Below are 13,038 nucleotides of genomic sequence, written 5' to 3' on the forward strand. Positions count from 1 at the left end.
GGGTGTACTGGCACAGAGAAAAATGCATTACTCATGTCAATTACTGAGAAACTATTAGAATTTGGTCTCAGCGAATTTAACAAGGTGTGTGGATCTGGAACACATGGTGCTCTTTTAATCACAGCAGCATTTACTGCCTGCAGATCTTGAATCATTCTCCACCCCACTGAGGGCGGAGCCTTTTTTACAGGAAATATGGGTGTGTTACATGGTGAATCTGGACATGGCACTATTACTCCTGCTGTTAATAAATTCTCTATTACTGGCCTGATTCCTTCAATTGCATCAGGTTTCAATGGATACTGTCTTACACATGGTCTGTATTCTGTTTTTGGTCTTATAACTACAGGTTGTGCATTTTTTATCAGTCCTACGTCTGAAGGACCTGTTGTCCACAATCCTGATGGTACCGAAGAGAGAGATCATCATCTTCAGGACTCAACTGAAACACTCAGGATTGTGAAGTGGACACATCAATGTGTGTTCCAGCTGTCAGCACCAATGAGACATTAACTGGCACTTTATACAATTTAGTTGATGGACTGAACTCCGTTCGTGGTCCAACTCTGCTCCAATCAGTGGCTGACAAAGCTGTTATGACTGTCAGTCCCAATTCTTGCCATTCTGTCAAATATGGCTTACAAAGTGACACATGTAATGGCATACCTGTGAATCTCAATTTTAAAACATCTTCAGTGGCACCTGTTACTGTTATGACAGCTGTTGAGTTGCCATCATGAATCAAATCGGTCATTGTCAGCTTCACAGGTGAAATATTTTTCAATTTGTTTTCATACATTGGTGTTCCTGGCAATATGCCACTATGGACTCTAAATACACTCTCAAATCTGCATCTAAACTCTGTCCATGGTTCTCCTTCTTTCTGTGTTGTCCTGGTAATTTCAGTATAATTTATCTTTGGTCCTAACACACCTTTTGCACGTGTAATCATAGCTTCCACTCTTGTTTTCAAGACTAGATCATCATGTGTCAGTGGTACGCCTTGTTGGTCTGCAGGATTCCAGTCCCCGCGTATCTGACTCCATTTAGGGCCACATGCTTTCATCCACACCTGTTGGACTTCAGGTCCATTAAGGTGGTAAGAATTTCTAATGTTTTCTATATCCTGCATAAATCCCTCAATATCGACATGTGGCGATGGTATCATGTCGACTGCTGCTTTGATATCATCAGCATTCCATGTTCGATATACGAGCATGGTCGATCGCTGTCCTGCTGTTCCTGCACGAGGATTTGGTACTTCTATCATAGGATAGGCACCTCCCTGGTCACTGTGTTCCACCATGGGAGGGGCTGTAGGCACTTTCGCTTGACTGCGTGTTTGTGGTTTTTCTGGTTTTTCTGGTTTTTCACTTTTTACCTTAGGTTTTACTGCCAAATCATACTGTGGTGGCGGTACATCGTCATCCTCTGGTAGAGGAGATAAAGGTGTTGTTGTCACCGACGATCCAGCCGGCGGTGGTTGTTGAGGCTGTTCTGGTTCTCTGTGCTGAATTATCACATCTTCTTCTGCCTTACCTACAGCTTTCTTTTTCCTTGCTTTCTCTAATCGTCGCTTCTCTGCTCCTTTCTGTCTGTTCTCTGCTTCCTCCTCCCAAAATGCCACTAAATCTGCCCCTACTTTCTGCATCTTTTCTCATCACCTTTATGTTGCTGTCCTAACTCCTTCTTTAGCTTCTGTATACTGATCAGGTTCAGTCGTCCGTCAAAGTCATGTTTATTTATCCAGGTCTCCAATTTCTTTGTTGCTTTTGGATTTTTTTTTTTGCTTCCATAAATTTCCAGTCGTCAGTTGATAAATTTTCCTTATTTTTAGACGTCTTACCCCCCATTTTTATTATCCCTTGTTATAATTTGGACTTCAGACGGGGGCACACCTAGGGTGTTCTAAATCTGAAGTTTTCACACTTTCTTTGGACGTGACAATTAATTTGCCGTCGTGTGGTTGATTCCTTTCACCTCCCCGTAGGAAGCGGAATCACTTGCCTGCTGCTTCCACACACACGGTTGTCACTAACGTTGTCCAAAGTATTACACTTTCACACAGTTATTTACACTTACACAAAACACTATTTACACATAGAAACACTTTTAATAATCGTACGCGTATTCTTATGCCAGGGGAGCTCGCCCTCCCGTGAAATTTAACTAATGTCCTGCATTAGGGGACTCCGCCGTCCCTGCCAAATTTAACTGCTTTTTTTACAGTGCACGTATTTCTACCCGGGATTTCCTTACGTATTAAAACAGAGGAGTCCGTATCCTCCTTCCAGAGTTTAACTGTGTTTCATTAACAGACGATTCTGTATCATCGTTTACGGAGTTTAACTGTTTTATGTGATCACTTTTATCCCCTACCGGTACGCGTATACAAACAGAGGAGTCCGCACCCTCCTTACAGAGTTTAACTGCTTTGCATTAACAGACGATTCTGTATCATCGCTTGCGGAATTTAACTGTTTTATGTGATCTGATCACCACTCACTCGGTACTGTTTACAAAGAAATTTTACTCACTGACTCGACTTCCTGTCTGTCTTCTTCGGGAAAATCTCGTCAACCAGACGATGCCAACGGTGGTCGACAATTGCAGACACGATCAATCGATCGGACCTTGGCCAAGGATTTACGTCTGGACTTGGCGACCTCCGCTGGACACCTCCGGTATTGTTGAGATCCCGGACGTAGCCCCCAGTCAATGTTGGGTATTTTCTCCTCCAAACATTCTTAAAACCTTTGATATGACAAACAGAGTCAAGAAACACCAGTGAGACAGAAAGTCAAATTAATCACGCGCGGAGTGCGGCCAGGCTGTACACCAAGGCTACACTAAAGTCTGGCCTGCTTTTCCGCTCTTTTTATTAAGAGACGCCCTCATCACATAAACAAAAACTTGTCCTAAGGGTGGGGGTGATGACGCAAGACAAGTTTCTTCCCATAACATAAACGCATACGTCAATAAGTGCAGCTGTAAGGAAGAACACTTTCTTTTACACAGGTCAGCACATCTCGTTCGTCTGTTGCAGTTATCAGCTGTTCTGCATCTGCCTGAAGTGTCCTGTCCTTCACACTCCTTCACACTAAGCACCACATCACAACAGTCAAAACGTTCTCTTACTCCCAGTCGTTAGAGGCTGCGAAAACAAAGTTATATTATAATAATAAGTACATCCAGCCCTTCATTCCCAGCTCAGATTGACCCCAGAGTGCTAAAACAAGGTTGAATAACACATACATTCTCGGGGTTAGGTGCAAACAGCACAACACCGTTTTCATAAGAAAGAAGACGAAGGTACAAATGTTTAACAGTGATAACATATATATATATATATAAAATCCTTAACACGCCGCCTTCACCAGACTTAAGGAATGCTTCGCCACTGCACCCGTTCTCACCCAACCTGATAATGACCGTCAGTTAATCGTTGAGGTTGACGTGTCTGATTCGAGGCTAGGGGCAGTGTTATCCCAGCGGTCCGACAAGGACCAGCGAGTTCATCCGTGTGCCTATTTTTCGCGCTGTTTGACCCCCGCTGAAAGAAATTACGACGTGGGCAACCGGGAACTCCTAGCTATGAAGGAAGCACTAGCCGAATGGAGACATTGGCTGGAGGGGACCGCAGTTCCATTTATAGTCTGGACTGATGTAACCTCGAATACATCCAATCAGCTAAACGACTAAACCCTCGGCAAGCCAGGTGGTCGCTGTTTTTCAGACGTTTCAATTTCACCATTTCCTACCATCCAGGCAGCAAAAACATCAAAACTGATGCCCTGTCCCGCCAGTTTTCTCTAGTTAAGGACCTACCTGAAGCATCAGACACCATTCTTCCTTGTTCCATGATAGTGGGGGCGCTGACCTGGGATGTCGCCGCCGCTTCTGGTGGCCCTCGGTTCAGGCCAATGTAAGACAGTTTGTGTAGGCTTGTTCGGTCTGCGCTCGTGGGACGACATCCCGCCAACCACCAGCTGGACTGCTGCAACCTCTTCCGGTTCCTGGACGCCCCTGGTCCCACATCGGGATAGACTTTGTCACCGGCCTCCCTCCATCCCAGGGTCACACGGTCGTCCTCACTATTGTGGATCGCTTCTCCAAGGCAGCTCACTTTGTGCCCCTGCCGAAGTTACCATCTGCCCAGGAGACCGCCGACCTTCTGGTCCTCCACGTCATCCGGCTGCATGGCATCCCTCTGGACATCGTATCTGGCTGGGGACCCCAGTTCACCTCCAAAGTCTGGCAAAGTTTCTGTGCTGCTCTTGGAGCCTCCGTCAGCCTGTCGGCCGGGTTTCATCCTCAAACCAACGGACAGGCAGAGCGGGCCAACCAGGATCTTGAGACCACTTTACGATGTGTACCAGCCGCCCATCCTACGGAATGGAGCCTACACCTGCCCTGGGTGGAGTATGCCCACAACTCTCAAGTTGCTTCCGCCATGGGACTCTCTCCTTTCTAGGCTTCTCTCGGCTACCAATCTCTGCTATTCCCGTCGCAAGAAGAGGACATCTCAGTACCATCTGTGCAGCTCCACCTCAGGAAGTGCCGTCGGGTGTGGAAGGCCGCCGTCTCTGCCCTGCTACAGACTAGAGCCCGGACGCAGGGCCATGCAGACTGGCATCAGACTCCTGCTCCTGACTATCGTCCCGGGCAGGAGGTGTGGCTGTCATCCAAGGACATTCCACTTCAGACTGACTCATCCAAGCTAGCACCTCAGTACATTGGACCTTTTGTTGTAGACCGGGTGGTTAATCCGGTGGGCATCCGGCTCCGTCTGCCCTGCTCTCTGCGGATCCACCCGGTGTTTCACATCGCTCGTCTGAAACCTGTGCATTCAAGTCCTCTGTGCCCACCGGTGCCTTTGCCACCCCCTGCCCAGATGGTGGATGGCCATCTGGCCTGGACTGTTCGTAAGATCTTGGACTTACACCGTCGGGGCGGGGGTTCCAGTACCTGGTGGACTGGGAGGGCTACGGCCCTGAAGAACGCTCCTGGGTCAAGCGGGGGCTGATCCTTGACCCGTCGCTCATCAGGGATTTCTACCGAGACCATTGCGATCGGCCTGGTAGGTCGCCTGGAGGCTCCCGTTGGGGTTTGCTGAGCTGTGACTAATTAGTCTCCAGACTTTGAGAAACCTTTAAGTTATTTTATTTTGAGAATGATGGCCACTTTTAATGGCAAAATAAATAAATAAACCAAGAATCAAGTTTATTTGTAGTTCTAAATATTATTAAGGTGTTTTTACTCACTTTTTTCTCTCACACAATGTTTTTTTTTCAAAACTTTCAACAAATACATTAATTTCAACAAATACATTAACAGTAAAGGAACAAAGGACAAGACCACAATAACATTCACAGTATTATAATTATAAATAGAAAGAGATATAAAAATTAAATTGTACAACAACAAAAGTAAGTGGATTCTTTAACATTAATTTTCTTTTTTTAAAAATCCTTCCAGAGCATGACAGTTTTATGACATTTGGGAGTCTATAAGCTTAATACTGCTTATTGACTCCCACTGATGAACTCATTCCACCTGTTCAAAGGGATGTTAATCAGTGAAATCACCTACTAGAGTCAGTGGCTGCAAGGAAAACCTGCACCCTCTCTCTCTCTATATATATATATAGTGTCCCAAAAAATATGCAACATTTTATCAGCAAAGAAAATGGTCAAAGCATATGTCTAGGAAATAAATTTATGGCTGGATAGAAAGCTGAAAGGTTGAAGTTTTTCATACCAGTGTCAATATTGGCCCTGCATTTTGTCAGTCTAATATAAAGTCGCTGCACCTGTTTGACACTCTTGGTCTGGTGCCAAAACTCAATAATTTTTGTTTGCTGTAGTATGGTTAATCTTGGCATTTTCCTGAGTCTTGCTTGGCATCAACAAACTTCAGGGTCTCTGCAAGTAAAAACGAAACATAAGTGATTAAGTTTGTAGCATTTAAGGGTCAAACCGAGTGTTTTAAATGTATATTTTTTGGGACACCCTATATATATGTATACACAAAATACTGACTAATGAATGCATTATATTTCTATATAAAACATAATAGAAGTTATATGTAGTTTGCCTTAATTGAGGGAGTGGTGTCAACTCAGAATATGGCGCCATTTTTGTTCCAACTGCATTGAACTACTGAATGAACCTTTAATGTTTTCAACTTTTTTTTTTAAATCATTTAACCACATACAGCAACACATCCAGGTATAGGTGCTATCAAAAAATATAAAGATAGTTAAGCTGTCAAATTTACAATTTATGATGATTTATTTAATTAATTTAAAGCCTGATTTATGCAGCTGCTGCATTGTAACTCCATGACGCGCGTGACAGTTGTGTCTCTGGATTATACTTTATTCTGGACTAATTTGACAATTCTTATGGGTGATTCTTAGACTACGGGCACTTATGTCCTTTGATCATATTGTATGAAAAACAGAAAAAAGGGGAAATTTCACACTTTATAGTTATCTTTACAATGAAAGTGTGTTAAGAAATTTGTTCTAGTAGTCTATGACTTTTTCACCTTTTTTCAGCATCATTATTTGCAAATATTGCTGTTTTGTGCTTGTCCCACACCCAGACTTTTGATCTTCAATGATAAAAATGAATGGTAAAGAAACGTTTTTTTTTTCTGTTTTAAAATATCTCTGAATAAAATATCAGCAAAATAATCAAAACATAATTGGGGTATTCAATGTCATACAACTGTTGTGATTTTTTTAAACAAAATGTAGTTGTCCCACACTATTGCCATAATTTCCACCACAACACTGTAATGTCCCTTTAAACAGTTTGTATGAAAGATTGTTTGGGTAGTTTCTATGGAGATAAACAGTGACATCAGAGCACATGTATATAGCGCCAAGTCACAACAAACAGTTGCCCTAAGGCGCTTTATATTGTAAGGCAATGGTGTGGTGGAAATTACATTTACAAGGCCAATAGTGCCCATAGTTAAAGAATCACCCTTATATTGCACTGTTACTGTCACTGCTTTAACATTTCCTATAATCCCCTTGGCGGCCCCCTACGCTTCCCAGAATGCACCGCTGTGCCAGCAGAGTTCCGGCGTCTCACAGTGCATGTAAAGAATGGCTAGCAAGGATGTAGATGCCGTTGATTCAGGGAGTTCACGGGCAATTATGATGATGACACATTCTCCCAAGTTGAGTGGGTTATCTTGAGGAGGTGTAGCATCTGTGATGAACTTCTGCTGTGTCCCGATGTCTTGTTGTCCATACTTCATGACGTATGTTTACATTGCGCCCTGAACCGGGACTTTGCTGAAACTAACCTCATGCGTGAGTCACAGAGACGCAAGATGGCACGAGATTCACAATTGTGAAACACTGAATAACAAATCTAGGGGTTAAAGTGGATGCAGATCTGAAATTTGGCAGTCATATCAAGGCCATTGTCAAATCAAGCTTTTTCCATTTGAGGCAGTTGACCAAAATAAAGCCATTTATTTTGAGGCAGCAATTTGCAGTAGTATTCCATACCTTTGTCAGTACTCAGCTGGATTACTGTAATTCACTGTATGTGGGGGTTAGTGCGTCCTCCATCGCCCATCTTCAGATGGTATAAAACGTTGCTGCACATCTTTTAATGAGTACGCATAAATATGAGCACATTTCTCCCATTTCAGTCTCACGCCACTGACTGCTCATACAGTTTAGGATTCATTTTAAATTCTTTTGTTTTGAAATCCCTGAATGCACTTGACCCACCCTACCTCTCTGAGCTCCTACACCCTTATAAACCCACCCACTCTGTCACATCAGCTGAGCAGCTGTCCTGAGTGCCAAAAACTAACTGGAAGGTCAGAGGGGACCACACATTCGCTGCTGCGGCTCCCACATTATGGAATGACCTGCCTAAGCAAATTAGACAGGCCTCTCCTTGGCCTTTGACATGTGAGACGTTGACTTCATTCTTGATTTTATTGTTTTTATCTTGTGGTTGTTATTTTTATTCATGTTTTATGGCATTTAATTATTTTAGTTGCAATTTGTTTACAATTTCATGTTAACTATGCCTTTTCTGATGATTTTTATTTTCTGTACAGCACTTTGGTCCGTTTTGGTTGTTTGAAGTGCTTAAAGTTTGTTGTTTGGTTGGTTGGTAACAGTTTTGGCTTTTGTTAAATTGTTTATTCATCTGTTATTGATCAGTCCCTCCCAACAGTTTCTGTGCATATGTAGTTAATTTAAATGTATTAATTGGTAGCTTATTGAAGAGCATGCAGTGTATATTATACAAATAATGAATGTTTATGAGTTCAATGGTACGAATATTTATTTTGGTGAAAGATGGAACGTACCATTCAATGTTCCATCTTTCACCGAAATAAATATTACTTCCATTGAAAGAATGGAAAAAACATTCATTATTTGTTTTATATAAAGGGAAAAATAGATCCTTGTCATTTGATATTTTATTACTTTATAACCAACAGAAAAGGGACTTATATTTTGGTGTTCATCACTGGTGCTCAACAGCCCAACACAAACTTTCAATAAGTCCAAAATTGTTCTCAGTAGTCCGTGATACAGTCCACTGACTTCGTGTACAGACTGCTGTCTGCTTTCCTCACTCCAGCGAAAAATCACATCAGAAATTTGTCCAGCTTTTCATCCTAACAGCTCTTCATGCCTCCAGATGGTGTGGTAGATTTGTGTGTGTGTGTGTGTTATAAGAATTAGCAACGTCAGTTAGCTCCTTCAAATCGTCGTCCGTCAGCAAAACAAACTTCGCCATGTTTAGCTAAACACCACCCCTGGTAGTGTGAGCATGCGCGGTGGTCAGGGCATGCAATAGCACATTTCATATAGCACCAAAATTGCACGATAAAAATAACTACTGCACGGTCAATGAAACACAATGGCAAATGGTACGAATAATCCATGTCATGTGACATACAAGCCACCAATCAAATGACAAGGATCCACTCAGCCATTATATAAAAAAATTTTATTGTTTAGCCAAATAATTAACTTTTGTGAGCAGTAATGGTATTTTCATTCCTTCATTTTTTGAGGCTTGTCCAGATCATGGTGCCAGTAGACAAAGCAGCTAATCCCTCACTTCCCTGTGCTAGGCCAAGTCATCAAACTGTTCGCGGGGGATCCCGAGTCGTTCCCAGGCCAAGTCCATAAAATAGCAGACACCACCCTAATCCATCTGTCAATGTCAGCCTCTAGCTTATCTGCATTTGTGAGCAACACCCTGAGATACTTATACTCCTTCACTTGGTGCAATACACCCTTTTCCAAGAGAGGACCACAGTCTCAGATTTGGAGGTGTTGATCCTCATTCCAGTCACTTTCTTATGTTTCTATTTTCCAGGAATTCCTCAGATGGTCCTACTAACTAAAGTTGATGCAGCCTGTCCTCTTGTCTCAGAGGACATCAGAAATATCTATAGGAGTGGCTACATCAAGGACTTGGTGAGATGTACTCACTGTTGGAACATTCCTTTATATTTTAAAATAAAATGGAGCGGGAGGAGGGAGAAAAGAGTCACATTTTTGCTAAGAAGACTAAAGTTTGGAGACCTGCTCCAAAGACCTACAACATGATCTTGCTGCAGATAGTGTGTGTGCGTTGTTCAAAACAAAACAAAACAAAACAATTAAGTCTGAACCAGAGATTTATAATAATACATATGCTGTAACATACACAATGAAACTGAATTTAAAACAACCATTAAATGCAACGAGAGTAAAAACTGTTGGAAAAATAACAAACTTCACCTCACTGTTTCATGTCAGCAACCTAAATTGCAACTGATTGGAGACAAAAATGACAATCTAACATTCCAGGCATGAGGCAGGTGCAAACTGCCTTAGGACCCCTGGGAGCACGGCAAAATTACAAAGACTTGTCAGCGTGATTCCAAGTGACAGTTGTCGCATATTTGCAGATTTTATCACAAATTTGTGTCTCCAATTACTCCTCAGCAGTCACAGCCCAGTGACATATTGGTTAAAGGAAAATGCAGTTGGGAGCGCAGGAACAGGTGATCTGCTTACCTGGGCTCGTATCCACAAAGCAGCCTAAGGCTAAAAAATGAATGACGTTATTCTAAGAAAAATCTTAGCATTTCCCAAATTCTTAGATATTTCTTAGAATTTTCCCTTAGTAAGATGAAAGTTGTCTGCAAAGCACCTTAGGCCTTAAGAGAACTCCTCAGGAGGAGGGAGTGGACTTTTAAAAAGCCTAAGAGTGTGTTAAGCAGAGAAATTGGCAGAAAAGAGAGTGGAAGCAGAGATATTCTCCGTATGTAGGATGACAATGAGTCAGTAACACGCTATCACCACACATTTGACATTTCTTCATGCATGTCAGGTTATACGATTGGTTGATTTTACTGTCCATTCATAACTAGCTCAGAGTGCATTTGTCTTTTTAATTCCTCCCCTTTCTGTGACACCCAATCACAGCTCTTAGAGGACTGCGTCATACCTAGCAACGGGGTCAACCCCGCCTTCTCACAAAGATTTCATTTTTTTGTCCACTCCTTGCTCAGACTTGCTCTCAGACACCTCTTGGGTCTCTTTGGCTAAGATTTGTTGCCAGGAATTTATAGGTTAAGTTAGGAGCTGTTTGAGAGGGCTTTGACCTGCTTCATGGATACAGGCCCTGGTGTTCTTTTGGAGGCTAGTCATAGGGCCTGAGGCAGGGTATACCCTGCACAGGACATCAGACTATCACATCCCACATATAGACAAACAGATTCTCTCTCTCTCTCTCTCACACACATACACTCACACACAGTTTAGAGTAATCAGTTCACCCAACTTGCATGTCTTTGGAGGTTGAAGGAAGCTGAAGCACACGGATAGAACCCACGTGAACACAGGGAAAACATGCAAACTCTACACAGAAAGGCCCAGCTGGGAACTGTTCCCAGCATCTTCTCACTGAGGCAACAGTGCTAACCACTAAAATCACCGTGCCACCCAGTCTACTAAATGCCCCTTTAAAATGTTTTCTAGGGTGCTTGGATTGCAGCTTTTACAACAACCTACATGGTTGGTACCAAATGCGACCTTCTACTCCAACTCGGTGCAAGCATGTATACCTTCTGATAACACAGACTGCAGTCATCCACAGAGACTATCAGTTTGATCAAGTTTCATGGTGCAGATGCAGCTTTGTACAGATCCACATCTTCACCCCCCATTGTTGGATGCATTCCTTCATCCGCTTAGTCTTCTGGACAGTGTGGCTCTGACGACAGCTGAAATAACCTGAAGTACACCAGAGTTTTATTTGTCACTGCTCTGGGTTTGTGTTTCAGATGAAGGAGATCAGCGCTCGGCTCGGTGTGCCACTGTCCTGTGTAGTTCCGGTGAAGAACTACCACGAGGAGTTGGAGTTGGACTTGAGCTGTGACATCCTGCTGCTCAGCGCCATCATTCAGATGCTTCGATTTGTTGATAATCACTTTGATGATATCAGCGACCGCCTGGACAAGCTTGAGACCAAATAATTACAACCACAAATGTCAAAGCGTGACCAAGTCTGCTTATGGAGTGTATTTACCAGTTTCACCTCATTTCCATCTTATTTTATGAGGGATTTCTTTAAATGATAAGGCCCCATATAAACAAAACAAAAAAATACACTTTTCTTCATGTTGAGTTTGATGAAGTGCTAACATCAGCGGCTTTGCTATTTGCTAGCCTCGACTCCTGGCGAGTTTTGGTTTTTGATGTGACCTTGTCCTACAGAATAGTAGCCCTGCTTCACTGAACACTTTTGCTCAAGGGCCATCAACCCTATTTCTGGATATATCACCTGTTCCGCAGGTTTTCCAACTCTCCTTGTACCACCCACTGCTAATGAACCAAGGTGTGCTCATCCAATCAAGACCTAGTAAACACCAGACGTGACTAACAGACAATGTGCACTGACGTCACACGCAACACATGGTTATGTTTACACAGCCATAATGGACGGCAAGCACTGTATACACCACAGTATGGCTGATGCCGGATTGTCAGTGGACAGCAGTTATTTTGTCCGATATACCAAAAGCACTCAGTCCTGATCAGACAAGATATTTAGAGAAAATACAGACAATCAGTGTTGATCCCTACAATATTTCCCTTGAGAAGTTCGCCAGTTTTAGTGATTTCGAGTCAGAGCTCTATTGAGCTGAGTATTCCATTAACTTTAACTAGTAATGACTTCATGACTTTCTTTGCTAACAAAATTTTAACTATTAGAGAAAAAATTACTCATAACCATCCCAAAGACGTATCGTTATCTTTGGCTGCTTTCAGTGATGCCGGTATTTGGTTAGACTCTTTCTCTCCGATTGTTCTGTCTGAGTTATTTTCATTAGTTACTTCATCCAAACCATCAACATGTTTATTAGACCCCATTCCTACCAGGCTGCTCAAGGAAGCCCTACCATTATTTAATGCTTCGATCTTAAATATGATCAATCTATCTTTGTTAGTTGGCTATGTACCACAGGCTTTTAAGGTGGCAGTAATTAAACCATTACTTAAAAAGCCATCACTTGACCCAGCTATCTTAGCTAATTATAGGCCAATCTCCAACCTTCCTTTTCTGTTGTGTGGGCCGCTGAAGAGGAGGTACTGCTGGCCCACCACCACCAGAGGACACCCTGCCTGGAGTGCGGGCTCCAGGCACCAGAGGGCGCTGCCGCCTAACAGGAGTAGCCGGGGTGACAGCTGACACTCATCACCTATGACAGCTGTCACCACTCATCTGATCAGCATCAGTATATCAGCAAGACGTCATCTCCACCTCTTTGCCGAGATATCGCTTTACCAGGAAGGTAACGTTCTCAGCTGGCTGTGAGATTTATTCGACAGTAACCTTTTGTGACTTTTTGTGTATCGTGTAACAGACTCTTTTTCCAACAAGAGGTGGAGTTGGTTTTCCTGCCGTGTGAATTGCTGGGTGCATACGCGCCCACCTTTAATTGTTTTTTTGTTCCTCGCCAGCAGTACCAGATCTGACACGCGGA

The 13,038-nt window shown here is 42.9% G+C and overlaps 1 protein-coding gene across 2 annotated transcripts in view; it reads left to right on the top strand.

Moving 5' to 3' along the window:
* The window catches only part of LOC117518866 (interferon-induced protein 44-like), a 64,169-nt gene extending 51,900 nt beyond the window's left edge, over window positions 1-12,269 (top strand). For both annotated transcript variants that reach the window (XM_034180105.1, XM_034180106.1), the window contains exons 7-8: window positions 9,378-9,478; window positions 11,335-12,269. In XM_034180105.1, coding sequence (XP_034035996.1) covers window positions 9,378-9,478; window positions 11,335-11,526 — 293 coding nt within the window. In that variant the 3' untranslated portion in view covers window positions 11,527-12,269. The remainder of the gene's footprint in view (window positions 1-9,377; window positions 9,479-11,334) is intronic.
* The last annotated feature ends 769 nt before the right edge of the window (window positions 12,270-13,038 follow it).

The sequence above is a fragment of the Thalassophryne amazonica genome, chromosome 10 (genome assembly GCF_902500255.1).
Source record: "Thalassophryne amazonica chromosome 10, fThaAma1.1, whole genome shotgun sequence".
In the NCBI taxonomy this organism is placed as follows: Eukaryota; Metazoa; Chordata; class Actinopteri; order Batrachoidiformes; family Batrachoididae; genus Thalassophryne; species Thalassophryne amazonica.